Source organism: Oncorhynchus nerka, linkage group LG2 (genome assembly GCF_034236695.1).
Source record: "Oncorhynchus nerka isolate Pitt River linkage group LG2, Oner_Uvic_2.0, whole genome shotgun sequence".
NCBI lineage: Eukaryota > Metazoa > Chordata > Actinopteri > Salmoniformes > Salmonidae > Oncorhynchus > Oncorhynchus nerka.
In genome coordinates, this window is record NC_088397.1 from 86,136,036 (window position 1) to 86,157,110 (window position 21,075).

The window sequence follows — 21,075 nt, forward strand, 5'->3', positions numbered from 1 at the left end:
ACTCAGCAAACTGGACGTAGTTTATCACAGTGCCATCCGTTTTGTCACTAAAGCACCTTATACCACCCACCACTACGACCTGTATGCTCTAGTCGGCTGGCCCACTGGCTCCAGGTCATCTACAAGTCCATGCTAGGTAAAGCTCCGCCTTATCTCAGTTCACTGGTCACAATGGCAACACCCACCAGTAGCACGCGCTCCAGCAGGTGTATCTCACTGATCATCCCTAAAGCCAACACCTCATTTGGCTGCCTTTCCTTCCAGTTCTCTGCTGCCTGTGACTGGAATGAACTGCAAAAATCGTTGAAGTTGGAGACTTTTATCTCCCTCACCAACTTTAAATATCTGCTGTCTGAGCAGCTAACCGATCGCTGCAGCTGTACATAGTCCATCGGTAAATAGCCCACCCAATTTACCTACCTCATCCCCATACTGTTTTTATTTATTTACTTTTCTGCTCTTTTGCACACCAGTATCTCTACCTGCACATGACCATCTGATCATGTATCACTCCAGTGTTGATCTGCTAAATTGTAATTATTTGCCTACCTCCTCATGCCTTTTGCACACAATGTATATAGCCTCTTTTTTATTTATTTGTATTTCTACTGTGTTATTGACTTGTTTATTGTTTACTTTATGTGTAACTCTGTGTTGTCTGTTCACACTGCTATTGTAACGGTTTTCTTTAGGTGAAGTAGAGGCGGACCAAAACGCAATATTGATTCATGTTTAATAAAAGAAGATAAACACGAACACTACAAAACAATAAACGTGGAAAACCAAAAACAGCCCTATCTGGTGCAAAACACAGAGACAGGAACAATCACCCACAAACACACTGTGAAACCCAGGCTACCTAAATATGGATCCCAATCAGAGACAATGACTAACACCTGCCTCTGATTGAGAACCATATCAGGCCAGACATAGAAATAGACAAACAAGACATCCAACATAGAATGCCCACTCAGATCACACCCTGACCAAACAAAACATAGAAACATACAAAGCAAACTATGGTCAGGGTGTGACAGCTATGCTTTATCTTGGCCAGGTCGCAGTTGTAAATGAGAACTTGTTCTCAACTAGCCTACCTGGTTAAATAAAGGTTAAATGAAAAAAATATTTAAAAAATAGACACATTCCAAATGATGTCCAATCGATTGAATTTACCACAGGTGGACTCCAATCAAGTTGTAGAAACATCTCAAGGATGATCAATGGAAACAGGATGTATCTGAGCTTTGAGTCTCATTGCAAAGGGTCTGAATATTTATGTAAATAAGGTATTTGTGTTTTATTTGTAATAAGTTTGCAATATTATATACAAACCTGTTATCACTTTGTCATTATGGGGTATTGTGTGTAGATTGATGAGGGAAATGTTTAGTTTAATACATTTTATATTAAGGCTGTAACGAAACAAAATGTGGAGAAATGGAAGGGGTCTGAATACTTTTCGAATGCACTGTATCTACAATACAAAATCCATGTGTTAGTGTGTGTAGAGTGAGCATATTATCATGTGTATGTGTGTCGGTGCCTATGTGTGTGTCTCTTCACAGTCCCCGCTGTTCCATAAGGTGTAATTTTGTCTGTTTTTAAATCTGATTCTAGATTGCTTCAATAAAGCTTTATGCTACAATTTACCACAGTTGCTACTAATACCACTACTATTGAAGTAACTACCACTACTACTACTACTACCACCACCCCCACTACTGCTACAGTAACAACTATTATAGTACCACTCTATTACTACTAGCCCATTATAACCCAATATAATACCTCCACTCCTACAAACCATCCCAAAATAGGTCACTATGACTAACCCATAGCATATGACAACCATATTACTACAATTTCTAACGCCGTCTCTACCACAACCACTTCTTTAAATACCACGAAAAACACATCAAAAGAAGCAAGCAAACCACATTTTCTTCAGGAAATGTAATTTTTCTAGTTACAATCGAATGCTGTAGATCTGCAAAGTTCTAAGTATTGCGTTAGAAGTGACCTGATGAAATATTAATATTAATTTGTTTATTTGGGAACATGTCTTGTAGTTTAAGTGCAAGAAAGAAGCTTACAAAAAATGACCAATTCTTACAACGTACTTGACAAAGAATGTGAACTTAAATGCCCTTTTTTAACAATAGCATAGCTATTCATCTTATTTTGGTATAATTTCCTCTTGACAAGTTTTTTAACTAGTTGAAGTCGTAGTAAAAACCGAAATGCTGCTTCCTGGTGGTCATTACTGGAAAATATTTTAACAGGCAAACCTATTTCTGAACACTAGAGAGCGACATCCAAATTTATGGAACATTGAGAGATGTTCTTTGAAAATTCTTTGGTTATTTACAACCAGCCTGTTTGGATTTTCTCCGAGCAAAATTATCAGGCGATATCAGGCCAAGAAATCACTTTTTGTGCTCTTTGTCAAAATGGGATGTGATGGTGGAACTATTCCTAAAAGGCATGAGTTGGTGAAAGGCCCAAAGAAAGTTGAGAAGGTAACCGTATAGCTAGCTAGCTTAAACTAGCTAACGTTAGTTAACGCGTTTGAGCTAGCTAACGTTATGGAGGTTTTGTAAAAAAAACAAAACAGAAGCTATAGTCCACCCAAACGACCTTAATGTTAGATACATACATGTAATCATTTAGCTTGCTTTTATTAATCAGTTAGTTCGCTTACTAACTCGCCATGCCCACGTAAAGTCTGCTAGCTAGCTAGCCTGTTGTGCTAGTTTCAGAAATAACAAACCATCAACATTCATCATAGTTGATGAGATACTTTGACATGGCTGTGTAATTAGCAAGTTAATACGGAGCATTATGGGACAGGTGGTAGTGCAGTGGTCCTGCATCTCAATCAGAATTCCTTCCTTGGTTGTCTCCTATCACTAACTGTATTTAGCTAACGACGAAGTATTTAAGATGTAACCAAATGCAACGGAACAGCAGTGGGCATGAACTAAGTTGAAAGTGTGAATCTCTCTACTCAAGGTTGACAAAAATGCAGCGCTTGCTGCTCGGTGGAAGTATTGTGCTCTCAGTACGGAGAAACTCCGGCGCCCAATTGTTACTTGTGATCTGGGAAGGTGAGGATTATTTTCATCAGTTTATTTTCTATTTGACCTTTGTTTAACTAGACAATTCAGTTAACAAAGTATTATTTACAATGATGGCCTACCAAAAGCCCCCTGCGGGGACAGGGATGGGTAACAAACAAAACACACATCACGACGAGTTAACACTACATAAAGAGAGACCCAAGACGAAAACATAGCATGGCAGAAACACATAACAACATGGTAGCAGCACAAAACATCATACAAACATTATTGGGCACAGACAACAGCACGAAGAGCAAGAATGTAGACAACAATACATCACGCAAAGCAGCCACAACTGTCAGTAAGAGTGTCCATGATTGAGTCTTTCAATGAAGAGATTGAGATAAAACTGTCCAGTTTGAGTGTTCGTTGCAGCTCATTCCAGCCACTAGCTGCAGTGAACTGAAAAGATGAGTGACCCAGGGATGTGTGTGCTTTGGGGACCTTTAACAGAATGTGACTGGCAAAACGGGTGTATGTGGAGGATGAGGGCTGCAGTCGATATCTCAGATAGGGGGGAGTGAGGCCTAAGAGGGTTTTATAAATAAGCATCAAGAAGTGGGGCTTGCGACACGTATACAGATATGACCAGTTTACAGAGGTGTATAGAGTGCAGTGATGTGTCCTATAAGGACCATTGTGGTAAATCTGATGGCTGAATGGTAAAGGACATCTAGCCGCTTGAGAGCACCTTTACCTGCCGATCTATAAATTACATCTCTGTTGTTGTGTACTAGTCATATAGCTGGTGTGACACTGTTAAGTATTTACACTGAACAAAAATATATAAACACAATTTCCAAAATTTTACTGAGTTACAGTTATATAAGGAAATCAGTCAAATGAAATAAATTCACTAGGCCCTAATATTTGGATTTTACATAACTGGGTGGGCCTGATGGGGCATAGGCCCTCTCACTTTGGAGCCAGGCACACCCACTGGGGAGCCAGGCTCAGCCAATCAGAATGAGTTTTTCCCCACAAAGGGCTTTATTACAGACATAAATACAGCTCTGGTGGACATTCCTGCAGTCAGCATGCCGATTGCACACTCCCTCAAAACATCTGTGGCATTGTGTTGTGTGATCAAACTGCACATTTCAGAGTGGCCTTTTATTGTCCCCCGCACAAGGTGGGCCTGTGTAATGATCATGCTGTTGAATCCGTTTCTTGATATGCCACACCAGTCAGGTGGATGGATTATCGCGGTAGTAATTACTTCAATCGTGGTGGTATTAGTAGCGACTGTGGTAAATTGTAGCATAAATTCACTGCGTGACGATTAGTTTAGCAACCGCATTACGTGTTTTTGTTAACTTGTCTAGTCAAATAGGCCAAGGCCTGTAGCTTCTCTTCAGTCATAACTTATTTTCCTAGAAGACATAATTAGGAGAATTACATAAATCGGTATTCACAAATAAATGTCTTATGGTAGAATGAATGCATCAATCATCTAGCTGACATCTGTAAAGTTTTCTCTTTCAATGTTGCTCCTCTTGACGGGACCGCGGAGAAAGCGCAATAGTTCTTAACAATGTATCCTGAATACTATTTCCTTGCAAACATTTTCAGGATAAAAGCAATGAAAAGCAATGAAAATGAATGTTTCTGTTAAGAATTCACTTCTTCATTGATGCATATTTTCCTTGGTTAAAATATTGACAGCTGTTATATAAAAGATCAATCACTGAATAAGATACGCAGACATCAAATCAAAGTTTATTTGTCACGTGCGCTGAAAACAACAGGTGTAGTAGACCTTACAGTGAAATGCTTACTTACAAGCCCTAAACAACAGTGCAATTTTTAAGTAAAAAAATAGGTTTTAGGTAAACAATAGATAAATAAATAAAAAACTGTGAAAACAACATTAGCGAGGCTATATACAGGTGGTACCAGTACAGAGTCAATGTGCGGGGGCACCGGTTAGTCGGGCTGATTGAGGTAATATGTACATGTAGGTATAGTTAATGTGACTATGTATAGATGATAAACAGAGAGTAGCAGCACCGTAAAAGAGGGGGTTGGCGGGTGGCGGGACACAATGCAAATAGTCCGGGTAGCCATTTGATTACTCGTTCAGGAGTCTTATGGCTTGGGGGTAAAAACTGTTGAGAAGCCTTTTGGACCTAGACTTGGCACTCCGGTACCGCTTGCCATGCGGTAGCAGAGAGAACAGTCTATGACTGGGGTGGCTGGGGTCTTTGACAATTTTTAGGGATTTCCTCTGACACCGCCTGGTGTAGAGGTCCTGGATGGCAGGCAGCTTAGCCCCAGTGATGTACTGGGCTGTATGCACTACAGTGCCTTGCTGTTGGAGGCCGAGCAGTTGCCGTACCAGCCAGTGATGCAACCAGTCAGGATGTTCTCGATGTTGCAGCTGTAGAACCTTTTAAGGATCTGAGGACCCATGCCAAATCCTTTCAGTCTCCTGAGGGGGAATAGGTTTTGTTGTGCCCTCTTCACGACTGTCTTGGTGTGTTTGGACTATTCTAGTTTGTTGGTGATGTGGACACCAAGGAATTTGAACTCTCAACCTGCTCCACTACAGCCCCGTCGATGAGAATGGAGGCATGCTTGGTCCTCCTTTTCCTGTATTCAACAATCATCTCCTTTGTCTTGATTACATTGAGGGATAGGTTGTTATTGTGGCACCACCCGGCCATGTCTCTGACCTCCCTATAGGCTGTCTCGTTGTTGTCTGTAATCAGGCCTACCACTGTTGCGTCATCTGCAAACTTAATGATGGTGTTGGAGTCGTGCCTGGCCATGCTGTCGTGGGTGAACAGGGAAGTACAGGAGTGGACTGAGCATGCAACTCTGAGGGGCTCCAGTGTTGAGGATCAACGTGGCAGATGTGTTGCTACCTACACTCACCACCTGGGGAGGCCTGTCAGGAAGTGCAGGATCCAGTTGCAGAGGCAGGTGTTTAGTCCCAGGATCCTTAGCTTAGTGATGAGCTTTGAGGGCACTATGGTGTTGAACGCTGAGCTGTAGTCCGTGAATAGCATTCTTACATAGGTGTTCCTTTTGTCCAGGTGGGAAAGGGCAGTGTGGAGTGCAATAGAGATTGCATCATCTGTGGATCTGTTTGAGCGGTATGCAAATTTCTGGGATAATGGTGTTGATGTGAGCCATTACCAGCCTTTCAAAGCACTGCATGTATGTACAGTCACTGTGGGGACGACGTCCTCGATGCACTTATTGATAAAGCCAGTGACTGATGTGGTGTACTCCTCAATGCCATCAGAAGAATCCCGTAACATATTCCAGTCTGTGCTAGCAAAACAGTCCTGTAGTTTAGCATCTGCTTCATCTGACCACTTTTTTTGTATAGACTGAGTCACTGGTGCTTCCTGCTTTACTTTTTGCTTGTAAGCAGGAATCAGGAGGATATAATTATGGTCAGATTTGCCAAATGGAGGGTGAGGGAGGGCTTTGTACGCGTCTCTGTGTGTGGAGTAAAGGGGATCTAGAATTTTTTTCCACTTTGGTTGAACATTTAACATGCTGATAGAAATAAGGTAAAACTGATTTAAGTTTCCCTGCATTAAAGTCCCCAGACACAAGGAGCGCCGCCTCTGGGTGAGCGGTTTCCTGTTTCTTATTTCCGTATAGAGCTGGATGAATGAATGCATATTCGCTTTTGCTTGAGATACTGTAAGAAATACATCTTGGCATATTGCTCCACTTTTCCTGAGACAAAAAATAAAATTTGGTGTATCATTATCCTGGAAGAAATACTTAATTCTGCAGGAGTTAATTTCATATTTGGCTACATGTAAGATGTTCTAGCCCTGTCCGTGTCCAGATTTCAGTTAGTAATCCATTAACCCATCTCAAGTTCAAGTGTCATTTTAGCTCTCTCATTTCAACTCTCTCATTTGTTGGCAAAGTAAACATGTTATAATGCAATATATTAGTCTCTCACAATATTAGTCTTTCACAATAAACAAGTAATTCACAATAATACTCTATGTAGTTATAGTAATAGACATTCACAACAATGTTGTGGGTGTAGAGATGTGCAACGAGTCATCTTGTGACATCGTCATGGAGAGAATAGATACTTTATTGTCTGTTGGTTAGAACGGAAATATGTCTTCTGCTTTTCCCAACTGCCTGCAGTGCAGCACCCCTGGGTGGAGAACAATTGTGGGAATAGAGTCATCTGGGCAGAAACCATTGTAGTTATGCACCAAACTAATTTATTGGTCTTGTAGAGCTGTGTTTCCTGCAAAGGGTTGCACATTTTATTTTTTGCAATAGCACTACACACCTGATTCAAATCATCAAAGCTTGATACATTGATCATTTGAATCAGTTGTGTAGTCTTAGGACAATTTTTTTTATTTGCACACATTTGGGTCCCCAGGACCAGGATTGAGAAGGCAGACCAGCAACTGGAAGGTTGATGGTTCAAGACCCGGACTGGGGCAACACAAATATGGGAATAGAACTGAACTGGCAACTGGAAGGCTGCTGGTCAATGATACCATGTATCATCTGCTACCATTGTGCCCATGAGCAAGGCATCAAACCCCCCCAGAATTGCTCTCCATCTACTGGCAAGCTAGCTAGTTAGCTACTGGTTTGACTCTAGGCTGTATCACAACCAGCCGTGATTGGGCTACACCATAGGGCGGCGCACAATTGGCACAGCGTCGTTAGGGTTTGGCCAGGGTAGGCCGTCATTGTAAATAAGAATTTGTTCTTAACCGACTTGCCTAGTTAAATAAAGGTTAAATAAAATCAAAAATCTTGCCCCATGCAACAGGAAATGGTCAGTGGCCAAGATTCAACATTTAACAGTTCTCAAATTTTTGTCAAAACAGGTCTATTAGATAGAACTATCACACATGTATTCTGTAATCTAAATGTTATTCTTGTTTACAGACTTTACAACAAAGATGCCGTGATTGAGTTCCTTCTGGATAAATCCGCAGATAGACCCAACAGTGAGGTTGTATCACACCTTCGTGGCATTAAGGTATGGAAATTATCCGTGGTTTCAGCAGAGGCCACACATATCATTTAGTGATAGGGGAAAAAATCTATACAGTTACATCGCAATACTATTTTTGGATGATATTATATTGACTCTTTTAAGTGTTGACTTGTAAAAAAAAATTTTTTTAATCCTATATCTTGTTCTACATCTTCTTCTGAAATAGCAAGCTAACATCTTTCCTGCACTTTTATTTCCCTGATTGATCAGAATTTGTTTTCTCGTGCTCTCTTGTATTTCTGCAGCAGACATATAGTGAGCAATATGTTTGGAACATCACATTGCAATAAAATCTCAGTACCAAATTACAATACATATAGAATCGCAATACATATCGTATCGCCACTTAAGTATCGTGATAATATCGTATTGTGAGGTCCCTGGCAATTCCCAGCCCTAATATCATTGCATTATCTAAAGGGAATCAAATGAAATGATAACCCATAATATTATGGTGTGTGTGTCATTCCACAGGATATAAAGGAGCTGAACCTGACTGACAACCCAGCCTGGGAAGGCGAGAGGAGGAACACCAAAGGGGACCGCTACGAGGACATGCACTGTGCCATGTTCATCTGTCCTGTGGTGGGCCTGGAGATGAATGGCAAACATAGGTACTGTGCGTGTGCGTGCACATCATTCCTCATGGATTTCTTCATCGCTCTGAGGGACCTACCTAAATTTGTCCAATTAGTAAGGCTTGTTCTCCCTTGCAAAATGTTTTGCTACGGTGTGAACTAATGTATAGGACCCTAGATACTAGCATCTCGTCAAAGTCTCACCATCTTACTCAATGAGAAGCATAGATGGGTGCAGTTTGTTCTCACAATGTCGGCATCTTACAGAGTACTGGCACTGAATCTAATGCAGTTGCCTCTAGCCTGAGTCTCGGCCTGACTTCACAATGACAGTAACGGGGTTGGCAAGAGCGCACACAGATCTGGGACCAGGGTCTGTGCAGTAGTACTCTAAACTGTAGAGGACGCTAAACTGTAGAGATGAGATTGAGTGATAACGTGAGCCACTCCACTATTTGAGCATTGTCACTTTCTTTAAGACATTTTCTAAGGACAATATATTTCTGAACTCCTTCTGGATAGGAATAGAAGGAAGTAGACGGGCAGGTAGACAGAGTAAAAGGGGGACAATAGAGGTTTGTTGCATCACAACCTTAACCCTTGTGTGTGATCTTGTCTCGCAGGTTCTGTTTTCTGCGTACCTGTGGTTGTGTGTTTTCCGACCGGGCCCTGAAGGAAGTCAAGACTGAGATATGTCACAAGGTTGGTCAAGACTTATGTAGCATCCTCTCCAACAAGCTATCTGCTGTTCTGCAGTTTGCTGACTTTCAAGTTTTATTGTACAGTTTCTTGCAAGCTCTCGCCCAACAATGCAGTAACTAATATCCATAGTACACGTGAGAAGTAGATAAGCTATATACAGAGTCAGTTCCAGGGTCAGTAACTATACCTTATTTACAATGCAATTAGTGGAACCAATGACAGTAGTGAGGGGTGTGTCATAATGATTACGTTAATTCAAATTAATTAGGGAAACTGTAGAAAAAAATGTTATATGGCATATTAAATATATTACGCTATTGTTATCATATAGAAACATAATGGAATATTGTACATCATATTAGCATCAACATACATTATTGCTTCATTCAATTCACAATCATTTCGTATTTCATTTAAATTTTGTTACATATAATATTTTGGTTCAACTTTAATATATAATGAGCATCATGAAATTATTATGTGAAATTGAATGAAACAATAATTTATGTTCATTGTTTTTTAAATCTACAATAATAGTGTTTAACATGATTTTTGAATGACTACCTCATCACTGTACGCCACATATACAATCTGTGAGGTCCCTCAGTCGAGCCGTGATTTTCAAATACAGATTCAACCACAAAGACCAGGGAGGTTTTCCAATGCCTTGCAAAGAAGGACACCTATTGGTAGATGGGTTAAAATATAAAAAGCAGACATTGAATATCCCTTTGAGCATGGTGAAGTCATTAATTACACTTTGGCTGGTGTGTCAATGCGCCTAGTCTCAGTTGCCGGAGAGGTAGGAAACCACTCGGGGATTTGACATGAATCCAGTTGTGACGTTAAAACAGTTATAGAGTTTAATGGCTGTGATAGGAGAAAACTGAGGAAGGATAAACAACATTGTAGATACTCCCCAATACTTACTAACCTCATTGACAGAGTGTACAGAATATTTTATTTAAATTTTTTAACTTTTTTAAAGCATCCTGTTTGCAACAAGGCACTAAAGTAATACTGCAAGAAATGTGGCAAAACAATTAACTTTTTGTCCTGAATACAAGGTGTTTTGTTTTGGACAAATCCAATAGAACACATTACGGAGTACCACTCTCCATATTTAAGCATAATGGTGGCTGCATCATGTTATGGGTATGCTTGTAATCGTTAAGGACTGGGGAGTTATTTAGCGAAACAAATGTAGCTAAGCACATGCAAAATCCTAGAGGAATACCTGGTTCAGTCTGCTTTCCACCAGACACTTGGATATTAATTCACCATTTAGCAGGACAATAACCTAAAACACAAGGCCAAATCTATACTGGAGTTGCTTACCAAGAAGACAGTGAATGTTCCTGAGTGGCTGAGTTAGAGTTTTGACTTAAATCTGCATGAAAATCTATGGCAAGACCTGTATATGGTTGTCCAGCAATGGACAAATCAACAATATATTTGACATGAAAAGAATAATGTGTAAATATTGTACAATCCAGGTGTGGAAAGCTCTTAGAGACTTACCCAGAAAGACTCACAGCTGTAATCACTGCCAAAGGGGATTCTAACATACAGTATATTGAATACTTGTCTAATGAAGATATTTTTGTGTTTTATATATATACATATATGTTACATTTTGTCTTCCACTTTAACACTAGAGTATTTTGTGTAGATCTTTGACAAAAAATGACAAATCCATTTTAATCCCACTTTGTAACACAACTAAATTTGGAAAAAGTAAAGGGGTGTGAATGCTTTCTGAAGGCACTTGTATGACTAGGTATCAGGAAATATGATAAACAGACTAGCAGCAGTGTATTTGATGATTGTATATGAGTCTGTTTGTGTAGAGTTAGAATGAAGTGTGAGTGAGTGGCCTTGTCCGATTACCCATACTTGTGTCCTAAATTAGTACTTACTCAGGTGGTAAAACAGGACTCTGCTGCCTGCTTGTTTGTGTCCCGCTTGAGTATGTGACAATAGAAATATGAATAGTACAGTCGTGGCCAAAAGTTTTGAGAATTACACAAAAATAAATTTTCACAAAGTTTGCTGCTTCGGTGTCATTAGATATTTTTGTCAGATGTTACTATGGAATACTGAAGTATAATTACAAGCATTTCATAAGTGTTAAAGGCTTTGACAATTACATGAAGTTGATGCAAAGAGTCTGTATTTGCAGTGTTGACCCTTCTTTTTCAAGACCTCTGCAATCAGCCCTGACATGCTGTCAATTAACTTCTGGGCCACATCCTGACTGATGGCAGCCCATTCTTGCTTAATCAATGCTTGGAGTTTGTCAGAATTTGTGGGGTTTTGTTTGTCTACCCGCCTCTTGAGGATTGACCACAAGTTCTCAATTAGGTTATAGATCTGGGGAGTTTCCTGGCCATGGGCCCAAGATATCAATGTTTTGTTCCCCGAGCCACTTAGTTATCACTTTTGCCTTATGCCAATGTGCTCCATCATGCTGGAAAAGGCATTGTTCGTCACCAAACTGTTCCTGGATGGTTGGGAGAAGTTGCTCTCGGAGGATGTGTTGGTACCATGCTTTATTCATGGCTGTGTTCTTAAGCAAAATTGTGAATGAGCCCACTGCCTTGGCTGAGAAGCAACCCCACACATGAATGGTCTCAGGATGCTTTACTGTTGGCATGACACAGGACTAATGGTAGCGCTCACCTTGTCTTCTCCGGACAAGCATTTTCCGGCTGCCCCAAACAATCGGAAAGTGGATTCATCAGAGAAAATGACTTTACCCCAGTCCTTAGTAGTCCAATCCCTGTACCTTTTGCAGAATATCAGTCTGTCCCTGATGTTTTTCCTGGAGAGAAGTGGCTTCTTTGCTGCCCTTCTTGACACCAGGCCATCCTCCAAAAGTCTTTACCACACTGTGCGTGCAGATGGACAGATGGACACCTGCCTGCTGCCATTCCTGAGCCAGCTCTGTACTGGTGTTGCCCCGATCCCGCAGCCGAATCAACTTTAGGAGACGGACCTGGCACTTGCTGGACTTTCTTGGGCGCCCTGAAGCCTTCTTCATAACAATTGAACCGCTCTCCTTGAAGTTCTTGATGACCCCATAAATGGTTGATTTAGGTGCAATCTTACTGGAAGCAATATCCTTGCCTGTGAATCCCTTTTTGTGCAAAACAATGACAGAGGAAGAACAATGATTCCAAGCAACACGTTCCTTTTGGAGCTTCCAGTCTGTTATTCGAACTCAATCAGCATGATAGTGATCTCCAGCCTTGTCCTCGTCAACACTCTTGTGTTAACCTCTCTAGGGTACGTGGGATGGTAGCGTGCCACCTGTCAACAGCCAGTGAAACTGCACGGCGCCAAATTCAAAACAGAGATGCCATAATTTAAAATTCCTCAAACATATATGTATTTTACACCCTTTTAAAGATACACTTGTTGTAAATCCAGCCACAGTGTCTGATTTCAAAAAGGCTTTACGACGAAAGCAAATCCAACGATTGTTAGGTCAGAGCCAAGTCACAGAAAAACACAGCCATTTTTACAGCCAAAGAGAGGAGTCAGAAATATAGATAAAATGAATCACTAACCTTTGATACTCTTCATCAGATGACACTCGCATGTATTGTGTAACATGAAGTCCTATATGTTTTGTTCCAGTAAAGTTCATATTTATATCAAAAAATCTGAGTTTACATTGGCACGCTATGTTCAGTAGTTCCAAAACATCCGGTGATTTTGCAGAGAGCCACATCAATTTACAGAAATACTCATAATAAACATTGATAAACGATACAAGTGATATCAAATATATACTTCTCCTTAATTCAACCGTTGTGTCAGATTTTTAAAAAACTTTACGGAAAAAGCAAACCATGCAATAATCTGAGTACGGTGCTCAGACGACAAACAAGCCAAATTGATATCCGCCATGTTGAAATCAACATTAGTCAGAGATGGCATTATAAATATCCACTTACCTTTATATCCACTTACCTTTGATGATCTTCATCAGAATGCACTCCCAGGAATCCCAGTTCCACAATAAATGTTTCTTTTGTTTGATAATGTTCATCATTTATGTCCAAATAGCTTCTTTTGTTAGCGTGTTTGGTAAACAAATCCAAACTCACGAAGCGCGTACACTAGTTGCAGACGAAACGTCCAAAAGTTCCGTTACAGTCCGTAGAAACATGTCAAACGATGTATAGAATCAATCTTTAGAAATCTTCAATAATGTTCCAACCGGAAAATTCCTTTGTCTGTAGAAAAGCAATGGAACGCAGCTCGCTCTCACATGAACGCGCGAGACAAAGCTCGTGGCTGCTGTGCAAATGAACGAAGTTGTGATGCTGTTCTTCCTTCAGAAAAGCATGCATGTGTACAAGGAGCAGAGGGGTGAAGACCGGAGGAGGAAAAAAACGCTTGTAGGAAGTACAGGGAACAAATGGTAGTTGTACAGACAGGTCTTTGACTTCTGGCAGAAAGCTATTATAAGATATCTGATGGCAAATATTTCATCCCCTCGTGTGCACCGCACAACAGCTCCTGCCATCTCCCGTTGTGCTATTTACAAACAAACATGTGACTGGCATAACTGTTCTGGGGTACTACGGTACTCTTCATAATGTAAAATATGACGGGTGAAATGAAGAACGTAGTCTCCTAACTTATTGCTTAAGTTGACTGCAGGTATTAACTTCTAAAGTATCTACAAATATTCACATTTATTGAAAATCTTCTCAGAAATTGTATTGACGTTATTGAAAAACCGTCCCGTGCCTTTTTCAAATACCCCGGTATACCACCCAAGCCTACTTTAAATGCAGGCTGTCATACTCTTTTTGGCATTGACAACAGCTGATCAATTAGCTATGGGGATGCACTACCAAAATCAACGAATAATGGGAAACAACGCAATTGGTCATGATGCATTCTCTGTATGCGAAAATGGAGTATGTGAATTTTCAAAATTCGGGTATATTTTAAATACCAGGATTTTATACTCATTTCCGCTCTTCATCTCGTAGAATTCGATGCACACTTGTCCACAATACATTGGAAGAGGTGGGCTGCGAATGTTAGGCCCAAGTTTTCTTCAAGTAGCCAAACAACAAAACTAGACTACTTAATTGGGAAGATGCCGAATAGCAAAGCTTCTGTGGTGGTGTTCAAATGTACAGTACCAGTCAAAAGTTTGGAGACACCTACTCATTCCAGGGTTTTTCATTATTTTCTACATTGTAGAAAAATAGTGAAGACCTCAAGACTATGAAATAACACATATGGAATCATGTAGTAACCAAATAAGCGTTAAACAAATCAAAATATATTTTAGATTTTGAGATTCCTCAAAGTAGACACCCTTTGCCTTGATGACAGCTTTGCACACTCTTGGCATTCTCTCAACCAGCTTCATGAGGTTGTCACCTGGAATAATTTCAATTAACGTATACCTTGTTAAAAGTTCATTTCTGGAATTTATTTCCTTAATTAATGCGTTTGAGCCAATCAGTTGTGTTGTGACAAGGTAGGGGTGGTATACAGAAGATAGCCCTATTTGGTAAAAGACCAAGTCCATATTATGGCAAGAACAGTTCAAATAAGCAAAGAGAAACAACCGTACATCATTATTTTAAGACATGAAGGTCAGTCAATCTGGAAAAGTTCCAAGGACTTTGAAAGTTTCTGCAAGTGCAGTTGCAAAAACCATCAAGCACTATGATGAAACTGGCTCTCGTGAGGACTTCCACAGGAAAGGACGACTCAGAGTTACCTCTGCTGCAGAGGATAAGTTCATTAGAGTTACCAGCCTCAGAAACTGCAGCCCAAATAAATGCTTCACAGAGTTATAGTAACAGACACATCAACATCAACTGTTCAGAGGAGACTGTGTGAATCAGGCCATCATGGTTGAATTGCTGCAAAGAAACCACTACTAAAGGACACCAATAATAATAAGAGACTTGCTTGGACCCCGAAACACGAGCAATGGACATTAGACCGGTGGAAATCTGTCCTTCGGTCTGATGAGTCCAAATTTGGTTCCAACCTCCGTCTTTCTGAGATGCAGAGTAGGAGAATGGATGATCTCCGCATGTGTAATTCCCACCGTGGCTTCCTGAATGGCTACCACAGAAATCTGCTGCAATAAGCCATCCCATCTGGTTTGCGCTTTGTGGGACTATCATTTTGTTTTTCAACAGGACAATGACCCAACACACCTCCAGGCTGTGTAAGGGTTGTTTGACCAAGAAGGAGAGTGATGGGGTGCTGCAGCAGATGACCTGGCCTCCACAATCACCTGACCTCAACCCAATTGAGATGGTTTGGGATGAGTTGGACTGCAGAGTGAAAGAAAAGCAGCCAACAAGTGCTCAGCATATGTGGGAACTCCAAGACTGTTGGAAAAACATTCCAGATTAAGCTGGTTGAGAGAATGCCAAGAGTGTGCAAAGCATCAAGGAAAACTGTGGATACTTTGAAGAATTTCAAATATGAAATATATTTTGATTTGCTTAACACTTTTTTGGTTACTACATGAATTCATATGTATTATTTAATTGTCTTCACTATTATTCTACAATGTAGAAAATAGGAAAAAATTAAGAAAAACCCTTGAATGAGTAGGCGTTTCCAAACTTTTGACTGGTACTGTAGGCTAAGGTGTTTTTGGTCTGCTTAAAATAACGAGTATTTCATAATAGGCATATTATTATAACTTTTTACCCATACTGGATTAATTTTTGTGTCATTGAAAAGTGTTTCTTGTTCTCTTGGCCGTTGTCAGAGCTTTTAAACGAAATATTAAACACATTTTTTTTCTGAACGTGTCGGCATCGGGGGACTCTGGATGTGGCTGCGTTTTTAACGTCATGTTAATCAAGCCTTTTGATTTAAACATATGGATGTTAGGCTTCCTGTTGAATTATTGAATTCATGTATCAAGCATTTGCAGTCATTCTGATCTTGCTCCCAATGATCCGTGCTTTACTTTATTATGTTGCTGCCTAATAGTCTGCCTATAACCAGTCTGAGTAGGCCTATAACTCAATTCCTACTCTATTCAGAGTTTGGAGAAATTAATTGAAATGGAAATGAACTATTATCAGGCTGGTTAATGCGATGCATGTCTGTTGAATTTGGAAAAATCCACCCAGCCCCATCTACTCAGCCAGCCAGGAGACGCTACTGCGTTGCAGCTGTGGCATACTACATACTTTTTACTAGACGTTATGTGCTAAATAGTATGCGATGATGAGTACATAGTATGCAGTTAAAGTATGTAGTACGCTAGTTTGGTTATTCGGACACAGCCAGTGTGTAGAATCCTATTTGTGTGCATAGTCAGTCTGTGTAGCCTTTTTGTTAGCTACAGTGGGCTCCAAAATTACTGGCCCCACTGACTGGCAATGAACAAACAATACTTAAAAATATAACTATATAACTATAGAGAAACTCAAAATACCAAAATGTGAAAAGTACGTTACTTTATTAGTGTTTCAATGGAAACCACCAAAATCATTTATTGTTTTAATTAAAAAACAATGTCTTCCAAATCCAGGTTTCACAATTAATGGCACCCTTGAATATTATTGTAAATAACATCTACCAAAATTAAACCAGGAATTAAATTCCACTTATTTAAGTGTATCTAAGTGTTAAGGAACTATATTGAGCCATTACATCACTTCCTTTTTCACTAGGATATACAAATGAGGTAACAAGCATGCAATATCCCTTTGTCATCCAACACCATGAAGAAAACAAAAGAACTGGCAGTTCAAAAGAGACAGATGGTCGTAGACCTTCATAAATCTGGTAATGGCTACAAGAAGATCCACAAGCGATTGAATATATGACTGAGCACTGTCAGGGCAATTATTTAAAAAAATTCAAATGTTATGGAACAGTTGAAAACTTCACGGGTAGAGGACGCAAATGCATTTTGCCCCCCAGGATGGGGAGGAGGATCGTGAGAGAAGCAACAAAATCCCCAAGAATAACTGTGCAGGCCTTGGTGGCGTCTTGGGGTCACCAGGTTTCAAAAAGCACCATCAAACGCACCCTCCACAACCACAGGCTCTTTGGAAGGGTTGTCAGAAGAAAGCCCTTAATGACCCCGAGACACAGACACAAGCGCTTGGAGTTTGCCAAATGTCATTTAAATTATGACTGGAGGAAGGTGCTCTGGTCAGATGAGACCAAAATGGAACGTTTTGGTCAGATACAGCATCGGCATGTTTGGCATCGAAACAGAGATGCATACAAGGAGAGGCACCTCATACCCACGGTGAAATATGGTGATGGGTCAGTGATGTTTTGGGGCTTTTTTAATTCCAGAGGTACTCGTTAAGATTGATGGCATAATGAATTCCACCAAGTATCAGGCAATTTTGGCTGACAATCTGGTTGCCTCTGCCAGAAGGCTGGGACTTGGCCATGTGTGGACTTTCCAACAAGACAATGACCCTAAACATAACTCAAGATCCACACAGAAATGGTTCTGTGACAACAAAATCAATGTTCTGCCATGGCCAAGTCAGTCACCAGACCTCAATCCAATCAAAAACCTGTGGGCTGAGTTGAAGAGGGCAGTTGATAAGCGAAAAACCCAAGAATGTGAAGGATCTTGAAAGGATCTGCATAGAGGAATGGTCCAAACTCCCTCCAAATGTGTTCCTTAACCTTGTCAAACATTACAGGAAAAGACCATGCTCTTATCCTTGCCAGAGGTGGTTGCACTAAGTTATAAATGAGTGCCAATAATTATGAAACCTTGATTTTGGTGAAATGTATTTTGGTGGGTTTAATAAAGTACAAAGTACAGTACATTCTCACATGTTGCTATTTTGAGTTGATCTCTAATTATATTGTTTATATATTTAAGGTATTGTTTGTGCATTGCCAGTAATTTTAGAGCCCACTGTATTTAAGTCTTATGGCTTGGGAATAGAAGCTGTTGAGGAGCCTGTTGGTTTAACACTTGTTGCTCTGGTAACACTTGCTGCACAGAAGCAGAGAGAACATTCTATGGCTTGGGTGGCTGGGGTCTTTAACAATTTTCCGGGCCTTCCTTTTACACTCTCTGATATGGAGGTCCTGGATGTCAGGGTGCTCGGCCCCAGTGATGTACTGGCATTTGGATTTGACATGGGACCTCCCTTGCTATGTTTTTTTCACAGTATTACTTCAGTGCCTTTGCATACAAAATTCATGGTTGGAAAAAAATGTATTCTGTATATTTGTATTCTTCTTTTTACTCTGTCATTTAGGTCATTATTGTGGAGTCACTACAATGTTGTTGATCCATCCTCAAGTGTTCTCCCATCACAGCCATTGAACTCTGTAGCCAATAGCCCCATTGTAATATCCCTAAGCAGTTTCATTCCTGTCCTGAGGCTCAGTTCAGAAGGACGACTGTATCTTTGATGTGTCTGGGTGGTTTAATACCTAATCCATAGCATATCCATGCTTAAAGAGATATTCAGTGTCTGGTTTGTAATTGTTACCAATCACTGAACTTCTTTGAGGCTTTCAAAAATCTCCCCGGTCTTAGTCCCTTTTGAACTGCCAGTTCTTTCTTCATGGTGTTGGATGACAAAGGGATATTGCATGTGCATTGAAATTCAATACTTAACTGAGGGACCTTACATATGTTGTTTTTAAGTTACATGGACTCACACTGAGTGAGGCTTGCCTAAACAATGGGCCTGAATACTTATGATCCACAAACTTATATTTTATACTTTATATATATTTTTTATACTTATATTTTAGTTATGCATTTCTTTCCCTTAAATGTTATATTTTTTCTTCCACTTTGACACTCAAGTATTTTGTGTAGATTGACTAAGACATTACAATTCATTTTAATCACACTGTAACACATTTTAAGAAATCCAAGGGGTCTGAATACTTTTGCAAGGCATTCCACTTATCTAGGGTGGGTGAGGGCAGTGTGGAGTGCAATTGAGATTGTGTCGTCTATGGGTTGGTTGGTGTGGTATGCAATTTGGAGTGGGTCTGGGATGATGGTGTTGTGTGCAATAACCAGCCTTTCAAAGTGATTCCTGATTACAGACTAAGACATTACAATTAATTTTAATCACACTGTAACACATTTTAAGAAATCCAAGGGGTCTACAGGGCGGTAGTCATTGTGGCAGGTAGCCTTACGTGCTGACCACATCGCTCGTGCGCATGTTGATTTTTTTTGCACCCACACCAGACGTGATCAGGACACACAGGTTGAAATATCAAAAAGAACTCTGAAGAAACTATATTAATTTGGGGACAGGTCAAAAAGCATTTAACATTTTTGGCAATTTACCTAGCTAGCTAATTTGTCCTGGAATATAAGCATTGGGTTGTTATTTTACCTGAAATGCACAAGTTCCTCTACAACGACAATTAATCCACAGATAAAAGGGTAAACTAAGTTTGTTTCTAGTAATCTCTCCTCCTTCAGGCTTCTTCTTCTGACTTTATATTTTGGTTTTACAACTTTAATTTGCATTACCACCACCAACTGGACTGGAGTGTGGACCTCAGTTCATCTTTCAACACCCACGTGGGTATTTGCTCCTAAAAAACTATGAGGAGATGGGAGAGGTGGAACTTGCAGAGTGTCAAGTGTCACAAATAGAACCAAGTTCAATTTTAGCGCCTGGCTATGCAGACGCGTGCGAGCAGTGTGGGTGCAATGATTGAATAACATGTATGTGTACATTTTGTTTTGCAACGCTCATGCATACAACGCGGGGGGTGTGGTCAGCATGTTAGAGTTCTTGGGAAGAGGAAAGATGGTGTTCAGCTTGAGACTTGGGGATTACAGACTGGGACAAGGAGAGGTTGAAAATGACCAGGAATATGGTTGCCAGCTCTTCTGCGCATGCACTGAGGATGTGCCCTGGAAAATCATCCAGCCCCGTGGCCTTGCGAGTGTTGACCTGATTGAAAACCTTACCCTCGTCAGCTTCGACGGGCGAGATCATCCAGTCCTCTGGGTTGGCGGGGGGCCCTCATGCAAGGCTTGGTATTGTTTTTGTCAAAGCGTGCATAAAATGCATTAAGTTTGTCTGGTAGAGAGGCATTGTTGGGCAGATCCCAGCTGTGTCTTCCTTTGTAATCCGTAATGGACTGTAGCCCCTGCCACATGCAGCAGGCATCGGCGCCTGTGTAATAGTATTCCACTTTGAGCATATTGTCCTTTTGCTTGTTTGATGGCTCTGCAGAGGTCGTAGCAGGACTTCTTGGACTTGTTTGTGTCCTCAGCCGTGGCATCAGAGTTGGCTGTGATAGCTCTGTTTGTGGGTGCCCCTGTCCTTTACCTTAGTGCCAACCTCTTGTGTTAATCCAGAGCTTTTTATTGGGGAAGCAGTGAATCTTCACTGAGGGTACAATGTCGGCGATGCATTTCCTGATGAAGTCAGTCGTCGGGGTCAGTCTGGCTCATGTTGGGTACCAGAGCTCTAGTTGTAGTGACATCAAGGATGATCAAAGAAAATTGGATGCACCTAATCTCAATTTGGAGTGTCATAGCAAAGGGGTGTGACATGAATACTTGTGTAAATGAGATTTCTGTATTTTCAATACATTTGCTAACATTTCTGTAAACATGTTTTCACCCTGTCATGATGGGTTATTGTGTGTAGATGGGTGAGAGAGAAAAATCAAG

The 21,075-nt window shown here is 40.5% G+C and overlaps 1 protein-coding gene across 2 annotated transcripts in view; it reads left to right on the forward strand.

The window, feature by feature from the left end:
* Nucleotides 1–2,349: 2,349 nt before the first annotated feature.
* Nucleotides 2,350–21,075, forward strand: part of LOC115144088 (replication termination factor 2-like) — a 56,817-nt gene continuing 38,091 nt past the window's right edge. For both annotated transcript variants that reach the window (XM_029684799.2, XM_029684808.2), the window contains exons 1-5: nucleotides 2,350–2,522; nucleotides 3,016–3,110; nucleotides 8,022–8,115; nucleotides 8,608–8,747; nucleotides 9,335–9,413. In XM_029684799.2, coding sequence (XP_029540659.2) covers nucleotides 2,454–2,522; nucleotides 3,016–3,110; nucleotides 8,022–8,115; nucleotides 8,608–8,747; nucleotides 9,335–9,413 — 477 coding nt within the window. In that variant the 5' untranslated portion in view covers nucleotides 2,350–2,453. The remainder of the gene's footprint in view (nucleotides 2,523–3,015; nucleotides 3,111–8,021; nucleotides 8,116–8,607; nucleotides 8,748–9,334; nucleotides 9,414–21,075) is intronic.